This window comes from Manis pentadactyla, chromosome 8, assembly GCF_030020395.1.
Source record: "Manis pentadactyla isolate mManPen7 chromosome 8, mManPen7.hap1, whole genome shotgun sequence".
NCBI lineage: Eukaryota > Metazoa > Chordata > Mammalia > Pholidota > Manidae > Manis > Manis pentadactyla.
In genome coordinates, this window is record NC_080026.1 from 104,118,254 (window position 1) to 104,134,235 (window position 15,982).

Genomic DNA, 15,982 nt, shown 5'->3' on the forward strand with positions numbered 1-15,982 from the left:
TCCAAGAGGCGCTATCAGTAAACATCTGTCTATGCAGATTGGAGACGACCAGCAACATGACCTGTAAATGTAGATGTTTCCGTGGGAGAAAGCAGGGGATTAGTAAGTGGAGGAACACTAAGGGAGCCTGAGAGTTTCCACTCCATCTGGCCGTTACTTAAGAAACTAAAAAGATATCTAGATTTCTGTAGGCTAACTGTGGCACAAAAGCGCAGCTCCCAGGCCGGCTAACACAGGTACCCACTATTCTGTACTTCCTGGGGCCCGACAGCAGTGGGGATATCCCAAGCACCGCCAAGACGCCCGTACCACGCCTACGGCAAGCGGGAGGTCCCCGGGCAGGGCGGGGCGCGGGAGCGCTGCCTGCTGGGATTTGTAGGCTGAAGGCGGCAGCGGTCGCGCAAACTCCCTGAGACTCCTGAGGATCGCTGCACCTCTCGAACCCGCCGAAGCAGGCGCAAAGCTGGCCCCGGTCCACTGCCGAACGGTTGTCCGGAAACACAAATCTGATTTTGCTTCCTTGCTTGGAATCATTTAGCGATGACGACTTCTAATTACTAAAGGATAAATTCAGAGAGCTGAAAATGACATTCAGTATCCCTTTTATCACGAAATGAACTCGCTTTGGACTTCTGTGCTTCCACAACACTCTTTTACGATTCGCTAATAATAATAATTAGCCCCAACAGCAGCAGTATCGTTCTCGGAGCCACTCCTCCTGAGCTCTTACTAAGCTCTAGTCTGTTTACCCGCACTAGGCCATTAATTCTCACACAACTCTCCAAAAGCGGTTGCTACTACGCATTTCCATTTTGCAGATGAGGAAATTTTGGTATAAAGATATTACGTAATTTGAGTACGGACGCATTGAAGGGCCACACCGCTTGCTCCAGCGTGTCTCCCACAGGACTACAAGCCCCAGGCGGGCACCGAGGATCCAGCGTCTCGCTTTCCCGCGGCCACGCCCCCGGGGGGGGCCGGTCTCTGCGGACGACACTGCGTCCCATGGTGCCTTGCGCGCCCGCGCTGCAATTGGCCCGTCTTCTCGGCTCCTTTTTCAAATTAAGGCGCCGAGTCGTTGCCCGGTTTCCTGAACTTCGGGCGGAGGTGAGATTGGTGATTTGGTGGCTCTGGCTGGTGCGGTACCGACGCCTCGGCCGGTCAGATCCTGGTGGAGAGTGGCGCTGCCGAGCTGGTTGCGTTGGTTTCTCCGGCCACACCAGCACCCGGCAGGCGAGGTGGGCACCTCTGGCCGCGCCGGTCACTGAGCCTCTGCGTGCCCACAGCGCCGGATTCTGCAGCCAGGCCTTGTTTTTCGGCAGGGATCGCCATGGCGTCCCAGCCGAATTCCTCCGCGAAGAAGAAGGAGGAGAAGGGGAAGAACATCCAGGTGGTGGTGAGATGCAGGTAGGGCCAAAACCTAGCAGGATTTGGAGCGCCAGCTTTGCTGCTGTGCGCGCTCCTGCGCGGTGCCAGGAGAGGAATTGTTTGCAGTGTCTGCGGGGACCCAACCCTCTTGTTTCTTAGTTACTGCGTTCTGTTAGAGAAGATGACACCAGGTTGCTCTAAGGAGTAAATTAGTGTCTTTTTCAGAAGAAAGGATATTTATATTGGAGGTTATAGTTTATAAACTGCTATTCAGAAGGAGAATTTGATCGCCGTTATTTTAGTGAAACGTGCGTTCTTTTAGTGAAAAAAACAAAAACAAAACCTAAGGTCGACTTTTTTTTATGCCTCTCCATTTTTTTATATGCCTCTCCTTGCAGTTTATGACTTTGGAAATAAAAGTGCATACCTACCTACTTTGCAGATGTTTTAGCATTTATGTTGGGATTACCGTCTTTTCCTTAACCCTAACATCTAACCAATCACCTGTTCTTTTTATTCTAGATATAATGTTTTCTTAATTCCTACTAAACAAGTAAACACAATTGTATTTAAATTTTAAAAAATGAAGTTTTTGAGTTTATGTTCTTAAAAGATCAGGGAGACAATTTATGCCTGTATAGCCGGTTGTGCTGCAATTTTGGTCTTCCTTAGACCAAAGGAAATTGCTTTTTTGGGGTGGGTGGAGGTGATCAATTCTTCCCTGATTTCCAAATAACCTCCTAATTTTAAAATGAGCTAGTAGAGGAAGAACATGTATAAACTATTGCTTAATTAGAGATTGATTTGTTCAGCTTCTCAGAAGCACTCCATATTTTACTTGTGTGTGTTTTTTGTTGCTATTGTTTTAAAAACTATAAGCTATCAGCCACTTTTCTGTAATCTTACTTCTAAAATTAAGAGGTTACTTAAAAAATGTATTAACAGACTTAGGTTATTGCCTACTCAGCTTTGGTGACTTGAATTGTAGCTCTCAAAGATAATGATAGCTAGCTTTCCATACTATGTGCCAGAGAGGAATTTGGTGGTAACCTTAAGTCTAGCCAATTACCTGCTTTAGGGCTTCTGTTAAGTTACTTGTTCGTTTTTTAAAAATCACAGACCCATATTACAAATGAACATTTTTAGATGAATTTAACCTTTTAATAAAGCCACACAGTATTACGTTTTCTGTGTGTGTTTTTTTTTTTGTTACAACATATGTCAGACCTGTAAAGAGTTATAGAGAAAAATGTAACACATCTGTGTACACATCAGATTACAAACAAAATAATCATTACAGCTGGAGTTGGAGTCCCAGTGTATACTTCCCCATCCCTCTTTTTCTACCCCAAGAGCTAAACATTATTCTGAAATTTATGTTTATCATCCCTATACATTTCAAACCTTATCTTAAAAGATTTATTTTGTCAACTAATAAAAAGTGCTTAGGTTGTGTCTAATATTGCAGTAGTTTTAGTATAAGAAATGTTTTTCTTTTAAGTTAGCCTTCTCTGTTTTAAATAGCCTTCCTAGTGCAAATATGCCCTTAAACTTTAGTAAATAAAAATTTAGGAGGCCCTGGGTGGTTGTAGAACCTTTTCTGTAAAGGGCCCATATAATAAATACTTTAGGTTTTGCAGGCCACATATGGTTTCTGTCACATATTCTTAGATTTTTTTTTTTCAGCTTTAAATTTTTAGTTGGTACAGTTTTTTGTAGCCTAAGAGGTCAGCAAGATTTCAAGAGAGAGATGACTTCAAGACACAGTTACAATTTTTGTGATCTTCTTAATTTGTACAATAACTATATAGAGAATTTTTTATTCTACATATACACAGCTCAAGATAAAAGATATAATTTCTGGAGTTGAGGAACTGGTGATATGGAGAGAGAAATTTTAATAAGAGAATATGCTTTCATATGTGTATATACAAAGACACACATACAAAAAACACCCTTCTCCTTTGTATACTGTACAGTTTGGCACAACCCTATTAAGAACATAATATAAAGGTTTTATGATTTAAATTATTCTTGAAATTTTAATTTAGACAGGTGCTTTGGCAATTTAGGTCTTAAAATTATATGAATCACCTCAAGGGAGGAACAACCTAAGACAGGCACAGTCGCAGGGGGGCCATCAGGTGAGAAATTGGAGATCAACAGAGGTGAGGCTTAGAACCTCACCCCCTCTGTTTTGAGAGAAATCTTCTGCATCCGTGGATGTTTTGTTGCCCTTGTCTAGCTTGGATTAATACTTAGTCTATAGGCACAGATCTGATCATCTACATTTGCCCTCTTACAGCACTAAATTATGTTTTCTACCTTTATCTTGCATCTACCTACCACTTCAGCATTTTATTTAAAAAAAATAATAATAATAAGGGAGAAATGTGGGATTCACATATAAATCAAGTATAAAAATCAAACGAATAATCATATCTGACTTGATTGTTTATAGTTCATGATGCGTGATCAAAACTGAAAGTTTCTGTGATATGACTGCCCTTGCACTGTTCACCATGTAAGAACTTATTCACTATGTAAGAACTTGTCCACCATGTAAGAACTTGTTCGTTATGCTTCAGAAGATTGGAGACTGTTGAGAATTAGGCTTGGGGTTGATTAATGATTGTGCATTGAGTCCCCTATACAGAATTTTATTGTTGTTAACAACCATTTGATCAATAAATATGAGAGATGCCCTCTCAAAAAAAAAATTATATGAATCATTCATATGTTTAAGAGTATATAATTGTGTTTTTAAAAAGGCCTAGATCAACTTTCCTTAAACAGTATTGGCCATATGACAATGTAGTTATCAAATGGAAAACAAGATTGTTATTCTGTAATAAATGAGCAGAAGATTTTTAGAGAAAGGATTTTAGACAACTTGGATCATCAACACTTGAGTTCATTATTCCAAATTAAGAGCATTTTAGTTATTAACAGTAGTTACCAAATAATCTGAAGGCATATCTCTTCAAGGAACTGCTTATAATTTGTTGAGAAGAAATGAGATGAGGAACTGTTTCACTATTAACAGTATAAGATGGTGCATTTTTAAAAATCTGAAGTTGGTATCCTTATCTGCAAAGGGTCACTTCTGCCTGCAGTGGGGCATGAAGTTCCCTGATGCTGTTGAAATTTCTATTTTGTCAGTAGAGGCTTCTAATCTTAACTGCTGCATAGTTCTTCTTGCCTGGGCTATGGTTTATTGGTGCTCACTGTTTTGCTGGACATCTTTTACCTGAAATCAGTAAGACATTGTGTGTGGTCTGACATTTTCAGGTTTTAAGTAGAATGAATGAATCTGTGCTGCCACTGATGAGTACTTGGTCTCTGGTTTTTTTTAAACAACTCTTTAAAATCATAAAAATCGTAAAATCTTAAAAATCATTCTTAAGTCTCTAGAAAGATAAAGGCCAGATTTGCCACATATGTTGAAGATTACAGACCATACATGCTCTAGCTACTGCCTATTTTTCTGATCCCCAGCTAACTCCCTGTGCTGTCTACCCCCACCAACATTTTTATTTTTATTTATGTATTTTTTTCTAGCAAGCAAAACAAAGTTTTATTGAAGTCGAGATTTTAGGAATCCAAAGAGGCCTGGAAAAGATGGTTCATAATGATAGGCACTGTAATGTTTAATTAGAGTAAAAATTATAATATTGGTGGTAAAAAACAGTTTGGGTTTTCTTTCAGGGACATTTACTGAGATAAGATAGGTGAAATGTTTCAGACTGTTTATTTATTTTTTATTAAGGTATCATTTATACACACTCTTATGAAGGTTTCGCATGAAAAACAATGTGGTTACTACACTCACCCATATTATCGAGACCCCCCTTAATACTTCATTGCAGTCACTGTCCATCAGTGCAGCAAGATGCCACAGAGTCACTACTTGTCTTCTCTGTGCTACACTGTCTTCCCCATGATCCCCCCGACACCATGTGTAGTAATCATAATACCCCTCAATCCCCTTCTCCCTACCCCCCCACTCACCCTCCCACACCCCTCCCCTTTGGTAACCGCTAGTCCCTTCTTGGAGTCTGTGAGTCTGCTGCTGTTTTGTTCTTTCAGTTTTGCTTCATTGTTACACTCCACAAGTGAGGGAAATCATTTGGTATTTGTCTTTCTCTGCCTAACTTATTTCACTGAGCATAATACCCTCTAGCTCCATCCATGTTGTTGCAAATGGTAGGATTTGTTTTCTTATGGCTGAATAGTATTCCATTGTGTATATGTACCACATCTTCTTTATCCATTCGTCTACTGATGGACACTTAGGTTGCTTCCATATCTTGGCTATTGTAAATAGTGCTGCAAAAAACGTAGGGATGCATATGTCTTTGAATCTGAGAACTTGTTTTCTTTGGGTAAACTCCTACGAGTAGAATTCCTGGGTCAAATGGTATTTCTATTTTTTGTTTTTTGAGAAACCTCTATATTGCTTTTCACAATGTTTGAACTAATTTACATTCCTACCAGCAGTGTAGGAGGGTTCCCCTTTCTCTGCATCCTGGCCAGCATTTGTTCTAGGTTTTTTCGATGACCCACCCACATTTTTAAAACACATCTATCATTTTCTATCTCAGAGCCTTTGCAATTTCTCTCTGCCTGGAAAGCTTTTGCATCAAAATAGCTGCATGGCTGGTCCCTCATTTTTTTAGATTCTGCTTAAATATTGCCTTTATCAAGCAGCTTTCCCTGACCACTCTAAAATAGCAAAAGAAACTTCCTGTTTTCCTCTATCATCAATTCCTATCCCCCATAGTCTGCCTTATTTATTTTCATTTCTTATTTATCAGTACCTAATATACGTATTTGTTTGTCATCTCTCCCTGTCCCTCCCCACATACTAGGATAAAATCTCCCTGAGGCTAGGAACTTGGGTGTTCCTGCGTTTTTTTGAAACTTGATTTTTGTTTATAGCTGTATCCGTAGTGTCTAGAAAAGTATTATACAATAAGTACTTGATGAATATTTATGGAGTGAATGAGTAAATTTAGAACTTCTCCACAGGACAGGACTTAAAAAAAAAAATCCTCTGTCCTCCTTCCCTCATTTTGGTTGCTTGCATTTTACTACATAGTGAGGCCAGCAAATTGATGGGTTTGTTAGCGTCATCAGCAGAAACCTTGTAATTTCTAAATAGTTAGAGAAATCTGGATAGGAAAATAGAGGCTTGGTGGTGGTCTGTATTGTAGTATAAATAGCCCTAAAGCTCCTTTCTGGGAGTTTTGATAACTTTTGGGAATGTATGATCTGTGTGAATTTCTATTGCTTTGTTCTGACAACTTGAGTGGTGATCATTTGGTAACTTGACCACATTTCCAGGCTTGAAATTTGTTTAGGGGTGCTAAGAATAATAGCCTAATTGGAAAAGCTTTAACCACATGATAGCAATTCATTCCATTTGATATTCTTGGCTGCCTACCTCAGTATAAGTGGGTTTTGGCTTAGTTTTGTTGAAGTTTTAATAATGCTGCATACTGTGGGTATGTGCATTGGGTGGATTTCAGTGCATTTGACATTTGCCAACATTACCAAGTATTATCTGGGAGTTACTGAGTTAAATTTCCAGGGATCACAGATTTGGTCTTCTGGTCAGTCAAAAATATGCTAAGGACGGGCATGTTGAGGTATCCTTAAAATAAATAGCAACTTGTTTTGTCTGATAATGAGGGGAAAGATAATCTCCTATTTGGCATTTCCTTCCATAATATATGATAATGAATGGGAAGAATGAACTCAGGTCTAGAGTACATATTTCCCTTTGGTCCAGATGTGTGTTGAGTATAAAAATAAATACCTTATGGATGCTGCTTTGTAGATTATGCTTCTTTTTAGCATACTCATCGTTCCCTTTAGGATGACATTTTTGAGCAATGTAGTTTAGCAAGTATTTGAATGCCTACTGTGTGGTAAGCATAGTAGTAGGTAGGCACTGGGGAAACAGTAAACTAAATAGGATGTTTTTCCCTACACTGTTACTATGATTGGTACCGTTTTTCAAAAGAGGAAACATGCACGAAGCAGATTGGATCAAGAGTTCTTAGTCTGCTGAATTGCCTAAGGAGCAATTTAGCTTAGAAAGTTACTTCCTTATGAAGTCTTTCCCATCACCTATACCTGCTTCACTGTGCCCTGTCTCAATCGAGACCACATTTAAATTTTTGCCATCTGTTCCTACAGCACCCTTTACATACCCTTTCTAAACATCACTTCTTTTATAATCCTTTGTTTTTTTGTCACTGTTTCCCCAACCTGACCTTACAGTGTTGTGGGGACAGACTGACCTAATATATCTAATACGGAACAGTGAGTGCATGGCACATTGTAAGTACTCAACATATTAAAATAATCTATTTTTTATTTTGTGCCAGTTATCCATTGTCAGGTTAGTGTTTCAAACACTAATTTGGCATGTTCTGTCTACTGCATCATAACCTAACTTGATCAGAGTCTAATAGTGGAAACAGAATTCTGAAAAGTAAGTTTCACATACAAGTTAATTATGTTAGCATCTACTGTAAGAAACTCAGAATTGTAATGTTTTGCAGATGTTTGAAAGCTAAAAATAAAACGTTTTATTTCTGGGAATTGAGGCCCTTAAAATTCTGCTGTCTGCTTTAGCAGTGTCATTTAGTCCCCATTTAATTCCTGTCACAGCAATGTAGTCAAACCTCACATTCTTGTCCGAGGTATTAATGATAATGTCATCAGTAACTGATAACTAAGAGTTCCTTGAATAACTGTGTATTTCTTTTTATAGGCCATTTAATTTGGCAGAGCGAAAATTTAGTGCTCATTCTGTAGTAGAATGTGATCATGTACGAAAAGAAGTTAGTGTACGAACTGGAGGACTGGCTGACAAGAGCTCAAGGAAAACATACACTTTTGACATGGTACTTACTTCTTAAAATGCTGCTACTTCTTTATTATTCACTAATGTAAAGTTATCCTAGTATATATATTTCCTCTAGGTTCTACTGTACAAATTTCAGTTGATTCTTTGACTTGTCAAATGGTTTCTAGTGGGCTGAATGAGTTAATATATTAAAAACAAAATTATTAAAGTGAGTAAATCTAAGTTTTTTTTTTCCTTGAAGAAATGCTTTTTTTTTTTTCCACAGGTCTTTGGAGCATCTACTAAACAAATTGATGTTTACCGAAGTGTTGTTTGTCCAATTCTGGATGAAGTTATTATGGGATATAATTGCACTATTTTTGCGTGAGTGAAACTGTTTTTCAAATTGATAAAAAGGTTTAAATATTTGTTTTTTATTAATACTTTCATTAATCTTGACAGATACGGCCAAACTGGCACTGGAAAAACCTTTACAATGGAAGGTGAAAGGTCACCTAATGAAGAGTATACTTGGGAAGAGGTATTTATTGTTTATAACACTTCTATCTCTACAATGGCTTAAATAATAACTGAATAAAAATTTGGTTGAAGGCCTCCGTCTTGAAATACAGACAATCAGAGTGCTCATGTTGATACACGAATATAGCATAAACTACTACTTTGGTTAAAGTATATGGTATGGCTTCTGCTTAAGAAACAAAGTCTCACTGTGAGAGAGAGGACCAATACATAGAGCACAGCTTAATAGTAAGAAAGGGGTCTGTTTGGGATAGAATAGTTAGAGTCACTTTCTGATTAAAATGATGGTATTATGTTCTTAGGAGAAAAGTTGGAAAGGATTATTGAACTTAGCTTTATAACTAGCTTGATTAGTTGGTTCTATGTACTGCTCAGGCATGAAGTGACTGACAGGAGAGATTTGTGGAAGGTATAAAGAATAATTACTGTTGAACAGACTTGTAAATGACTTGGCTTCACTAACTTTAATTTTTTTAAACTTTTTTTGACATACTTATGTTTAAATATAGCCTTTGTTATATATGTTTTAATTGCCACAGTAAACGGCACTCTACCTTTATTTCAGTCCTTATTAACATTACAATTTCAGGACCCCTTGGCCGGTATAATTCCACGTACTCTTCATCAAATTTTTGAGAAGCTTACTGATAATGGTACTGAATTTTCAGTCAAAGTGTCTCTGTTGGAAATCTATAATGAAGAACTTTTTGATCTCCTTAATCCATCTTCTGATGTTTCTGAGAGATTACAGATGTTTGATGATCCCCGTAACAAGGTAACTCAGTCTTTGAGAATAAAACGTCTTGAAATCTTAATATGTGATGCTTTGAAAAGTCAATATATATATTATTTACCAACCTGAAGGATACACTTTTGATTTTTTGGCCAGAGAGGAGTGATAATCAAAGGTTTAGAAGAAATTACAGTACACAACAAGGATGAAGTCTATCAAATTTTGGAGAAGGGAGCAGCAAAAAGGACAACTGCAGCAACTTTGATGAATGCATACTCTAGGTGAGAAAGCCACTGTCTCCCCCACTGCTCCACTTTTTAAAAGGAATTAGGAATTTAGGGAAAGTCAAACTGGGGTAGGTCAAGGTATGTGCATCACATAGATTGTATGCTTGATGGTGTACTTCAGTAATGGCTTGAGATTTATAGGGAGAAAACCAATATTGGAAGAATGTTGAAAGGAAAACAAAGACAAGTTGAACTAGAGCAGATGTATTACACACTTTTTAAGATTTTTTTTCTCAAATGAAATTGTACATGGGAGCCCAGATTGAAATATAGAGCTATTATAGGAAAATTTAAACTTATAAAAATCACCCATAATCCCATGATCTTAATTATCTTCATGTTGTTATTTTTATTCTTTCTTTAAATGTATACATATTTTTTATGTTTTTAAGCTTAGAAAATTATGTTATAAATCAATGGTTTCTAATTTAGTATTATGTGGAATTTGGAGGAATGAATTTAAGATGAGGTAAAATTTCTATCCTCTAAATACCTCTCCAAAATTAAAAATTCCTATTATTCCTTAACTTTGTATAATTTAGGACTCTTTCTGTATATAGACTGGAGTAAAGATTTCTTACGAATTGTATGATATAGAGAAGGAAAATGTAATTCAATTTTTCAAAATCATAGTTGATGTCTGTATAATTACATTAATCCCGTAATCTTGCATTAGGAATGGATAAACAATAGCAGAAAAACATGAGATGTATATTATAATTTACATGCATAGTTCATATTTTTCCTTGTGCCCTTCCCCCTTTCTGAAATTTTAAATAAATAACCTGTAACAAATATACTTTGTAATACTTTCCAAGTAACATGGAAAGTACAAATTAGAAATTAAAAATTACAATATTCCCACCAACCATCAGTGACATGTGATGAACACTACAGTCCAGCAGTAATTATCTTATGGTATTTTGGTAATTATAGCTTACTATTTCTGCTGTTCAGGGGAAGGAATTACCTATTTATGACAACATTCTTAAAGTAGAGCAACATACATTTACGACAGCTGACTTTGAAGGGGAGTGATTTGGTGGCCTGCTTGGTGGTGTTTGAATTTATGGTAATGATGTATTTCATGTGATTCTTATAAATAGGAAGACTGATTGCAAGCCTTCTCTGATACACAAGGCTACTGTTCCAACCCCACCCCATACCCAGCTTTCAGAGGTATCTAAAGATTCTAGTTCCTAAGTCTTTTAGGGTATATTCAGGTAGCTTCTTATTGAGGGTCTCTGTAGGCAGCAAAAAGCTAAGCATTCTTTTATCCACCCTTTGTCTTCCAAAATCTTATTGATACCCCTGTCAGATACTATCTTTTCTACTCTTGTGGATTTAGATCTTTCTTTGCTGTTTTCAATATTTTATAGAAAGCAAGTAATGTTTTGTGTTATAATGACTGGGCAACTTGATTTTGTTTTCCAGTCGTTCCCACTCAGTTTTCTCTGTTACAATACATATGAAAGAAACTACAATTGATGGAGAAGAGCTTGTTAAAATTGGAAAGTTGAACTTGGTAAGCATCTACCTTATTACCGCTGTTTCATTCGTTTTTTTTATTTTCCAGCTTTATTGAGGTATAATTGACAAATAAAATTATTTAAAATTTATAACATGATTTGATAAATGTATACTCTGAAGTGCTTACACCACCGTCAGGTTAATTAACACCTCCATTACTTGCACAGTTACTTTTTTTTTTTTTTTTTTTTTTTGGTAAGAAAGTTTAAGATATACTCTTTAGCAAATTTCAGTGTAGTAGTAACTATAGTCACCACAGTGTATATCACATACCCAGAACTTCCTCATCTTAAAACTGAAGGCTTGTCCACTTTGACCAGCATCTCCCTATCCCCCTCTTCCCCCTGCTCCTGGTAACCATCATTTTACTCTCTGTTTCTGAGTTTGACTCCCCCTGCCTCCAGAGTCTATATTTAAGTGAGATCACACAGTACTTTTCTTTCTGTCTTATTTTACTTAGCATAATGTCATCTAGGTTCATCCATGTTGTTGCAAATGGCAGGATTTCGTTCTTTCTCATGACTCAGTAATATCCCATTGTATGTATACCCCACACCTTCTTTATTCATCCGCTGATGGACATTTAGGTTGTTTCTGTATCTTGGCTATTGCATATAAAGCAGTGAACGTGGGAGCGCAGTTATCTCTTTGAGACATTGATTTCATTTTCATCGAATATATACTAAGAAGTGGGATTGCTGGATAATATGGTAATTCTCTTCTACTGTTTCCTTCTTGACCACTTCATAGAGCAGCTTGAAATTTTCTACCTCTAGACAACATTTTTGTAGTCACTTATTAGCTTTGAAGTGGGTTGTTATAGAAAAGTTTTTTCTGGCTATTTAATATATTATGTATAATATGAGAATGGAAGTCTTCGAGTCCAAATCCAATAGACTGACAAGTTCTTTTAAAAATTCAAGGTTGATCTTGCAGGCAGTGAAAACATTGGCCGTTCTGGAGCAGTTGACAAGAGAGCTCGGGAAGCTGGAAATATTAATCAGTCCCTATTGACTTTGGGAAGGGTCATTACTGCTCTTGTAGAAAGAACACCTCATGTTCCTTATCGAGAATCTAAACTAACTAGAATCCTCCAGGATTCTCTTGGGGGACGTACAAGAACATCTATAATTGCAACAATTTCTCCTGCATCTCTCAATCTTGAGGTAAGCCCTCTGATAGGTATCTGCAAGTGTAGTGGCTGTAATTCTTACTTAGCTATCACATATTTTAAAAGTTCATTAACTGGCTTCATTCATTATGTACTATAATAAAAAGAATCTGGACATTGCATATAGATACACGTATAGGAGGATGCCACTTTAAAAAAGTTCACAGCTTTTCCCATACAGTCTTCAAAGCAAATTGCTGTGGTCATTAGCACTGGATAGTTACATGGGGTCTAGAGATTTAATTGAGGACTTAAAACTGAGTTAAGTTAATGTTAGTGTTATAGAGGCTTCAGTGATGGGATTGTAGTGTAGAAACAGGTGCAAGACCAAGAGAAGCAACAAAGATGGTAAAATCTACTCTTATTTTATTGTGATCATCTGCTTTAAATGGAGTTAGAAAAGCTTTTACAAGGTCTAACTCCCCTTTCATTTTTTAAGATATCTTTATTGAGACATAATTCACGTACCATAAAATTCACCCATTAAAAGTATATAATTTGATGATTTTGTTATATTCACAGAGCAGTGTAGCTAGTTTTGAACATTTTCATCACTCCAGAAAACAACTCTGTAACCCATTAGCAATCACTCCATATCTGCCCCCACTCCCTGCCCTACATCACTATTAAACTACTTTTTTTAAAACTACAGATTTGCCTATTTTACATTTCATGTAAGTAGAATCATACAATAAGTGTTCTTTTGTGACTGGCTTCCTTTGCTTAACATGTTTTCAGTGTTCATCCCTGTTGTAGCAGTGCATCAATAATTCATTCCTTTTTGTGAATGGATAATCTATTTCATAGCTATAGGACATTTTGTTTATTCATCAGTTAATGGAATTCATTTGAGTTTTAAGTCTAGTTTAAAGTAGAAAATTATTAGGTCAAATTATAAAGTTAAAGACCCTGAAAACTGAAGAGGAGGTGAAAAATATGATGTTTTGAACAAATTCTGCTTTAAAGGTTGAATATGGTAGTCTTAGTGGGTAGATTTTTAGATATAACCTTAAATTATTACTTTTAAGTTATATACTTTCATATAACATCTACATTTTTCTCATAATATCTTCAGTAATTGGCCTTTTCATCACAGGAAACTCTAAGTACATTGGAATATGCTCATAGAGCAAAGAACATACTGAATAAGCCTGAAGTTAACCAGAAACTCACCAAAAAAGCTCTTATTAAGGTAATTGTGAATTTTTGTTTTTGAGTAATGTAATCTTGTGAAAATAAGGAACTGTAAGTTTTGTTAGATTGCCTGTGGTAAGGCTTTTCATCTAATGTTTTAAATTGTTTCTTCTAGGTTAAAATGTTTCTTCTAATGCTAAATACTGACTTTACCAAATCTCTCAGGTCAACAATTTGCAGTTATTTAAATTTATAAAATTCATTCATTACTTAACAGCATTAGGGTATAATTACTATACAGTAACATTGTATAATTACCATAACATTCACCCATTATAAGCCTATACAATTCAGTAATTTTTGTACATTTATGAAGTTCTGCAACATCACCATGATCTAATTTTAGGAAATTCCAGTCACTCTATAAAGTTCGCCTTTGCCGCTTTGCAAACAGTCAACCACTAATCCTGTTTTCTGTCTATGGAATTGTCTTTTCTGGATATTTGTTATAAAAAGAATCATACAGTAGTCAATCTTTTGCATTGAAGCTTCTTTCACTTGGTATAATATTTGAGCTCCATCTGTTGTAGCTAGTATGAATAGAGTTTTCTTTTTATTGCTGAATAGTATTCCATTGTATGGATAATACCACATTTTTGTTTTTCCATTCATCAGTAGATGGACATTTGGATTATTTCCAATAATGCTGTGAACATTCATGTACAAGTCTGAGTTGGTGATGTGTTTTCATTTTTATTGGGTAGACACCTAGTGGTTTAATTTCTGGGTTGTATAGTAAGTGTATGTTTAACTCTTTATGAAACTGTTCTCTGAAGTGGTTGTACCACTTTAAATTTTCACCAGCAGTGTATGAGGATTGCAGTTTTTCCACATCCTGTTCAACACTTGTTAATAGTCTGTGTTTTTAATTTTAGCCTTCTATCAAGTGTATAATGGTCTGTCAGTATGGTTTTAATTAGCATTTCCTTAATGGAAAATGATAGTTGAATATCTTTCACATGCTTATTGTCCATTTGTATATCCCTTTAGTGAAGTGTCTATCCAAATTCTTTGCCTAATTTTTAATTGGGTTTTTTTTTTTATATATCATTAATGTACAATTACTTGAACAACATTAGGGTTACTAGACTCCCCCCATTATCAAGTCATCCCCACATACCCCATTACAGTCACTGTCAATCAGCATAGTAAGATGCTATAGCATCCCTACTTGTCTTCTCTGTGTATAATGCCATTCGCATGTCCCCGCCCCCTACATTATGTGTGTTAATCGTAATGCCCCATTTTCCCCCTTGTCTCTCCCTTCCCACCCACCCTCCCCAGTCCCTTTCCCTTTGGTAACTGTTAGTCCATTCTTGGGTTCTGTGAGTCTGCTGCTGTTTTGTTCCTTCAGCTTTGCTTTGTTGTTATACTCCACAGATAAGTGAAATAATTTGAGAGATAATTTGAGATAAGCTTATTTCACTGAGCATAATACCCTCTAGCTCCATCCATGTTGTTGCAAATGGTAGGCTTTCTTTTCTTCTTATGGCTGAATAATATTCCATTGTGTATATGTACCACATCTTTATCCATTCATCTACTGATGGACACTTAGTTGCTTCCATTTCTTGGCTATTGTAAATAGTGCTGCGATAAACATAGGGGTGCATCTGTCTTTTTCAAACTGGGCTCCTGCATTCTTAGGGTAAATTCCTAGAAGTGGAATTCCTAGGTCAAATGGTATTTCTATTTTTAGTTTTTTGAGGAACCTCCATACGGCTTTCCACAATGGTTGAACTAGCTTACATTCCCACCAGCAATGTAGGAGGGTTCCCCTTTCTTCACATCCTTGCCAATATTTGTTGCTGTTTATCTTTTTGGATGTTGGCCATCCTAACTGGTGTGAGGTGATAATCTCATTGTGGTTTTAATTTGCATTTCTCTGATGATTAGCGATGTGGAGAATCTTTTCATGTACCTGTTGGCCATCTGAATTTCTTTGGAGAACTGTCTGTTCAGCTCCTCTGCCCATTTTTTATTTAGCTTATTTGCTTTTTGTTTGTTGAGGTGCGTGAGCTCTTTATATAATTTGGATGTTAACCCCTTATCAGATATGTCATTTATGAATATATTCTCCCATACTATAGGATGTCTTTTTGTTCTGCTGATGGTATCCTTTGCTGTACAGAAGCTTTTTAGTTTGATATAGTCCCACTTGTTCATTTTTGCTTTTGTTTCCCTTGCCCGGGGAGATATGTTGTTTTGGGTTGTTTTCTTATTAAGTTGTAAGGAGTTCATATCTGCTAGATAACGAGCTTTTCATGGGCTGATTTGTAAGTTTCTTCCCTATCTGACTT

The 15,982-nt window shown here is 36.6% G+C and overlaps 1 protein-coding gene across 4 annotated transcripts in view; it reads left to right on the plus strand.

The window, feature by feature from the left end:
• The window catches only part of KIF11 (kinesin family member 11), a 58,720-nt gene that overhangs the window by 6,695 nt on the left and 36,043 nt on the right, over positions 1-15,982 (plus strand). For 2 of the 4 annotated variants that reach the window (XM_057506076.1, XM_057506079.1), the window contains exons 1-9: positions 1,065-1,407; positions 8,153-8,285; positions 8,514-8,611; positions 8,690-8,768; positions 9,357-9,542; positions 9,657-9,781; positions 11,222-11,312; positions 12,241-12,483; positions 13,585-13,680. In XM_057506076.1, coding sequence (XP_057362059.1) covers positions 1,331-1,407; positions 8,153-8,285; positions 8,514-8,611; positions 8,690-8,768; positions 9,357-9,542; positions 9,657-9,781; positions 11,222-11,312; positions 12,241-12,483; positions 13,585-13,680 — 1,128 coding nt within the window. In that variant the 5' untranslated portion in view covers positions 1,065-1,330. Of the gene's footprint in view, positions 1-1,064; positions 1,408-8,152; positions 8,286-8,513; positions 8,612-8,689; positions 8,769-9,356; positions 9,543-9,656; positions 9,782-11,221; positions 11,313-12,240; positions 12,484-13,584; positions 13,681-15,982 lie in introns of those variants that run through there. The other 2 variants (XM_057506077.1, XM_057506078.1) reach the window with 2 other exon arrangements.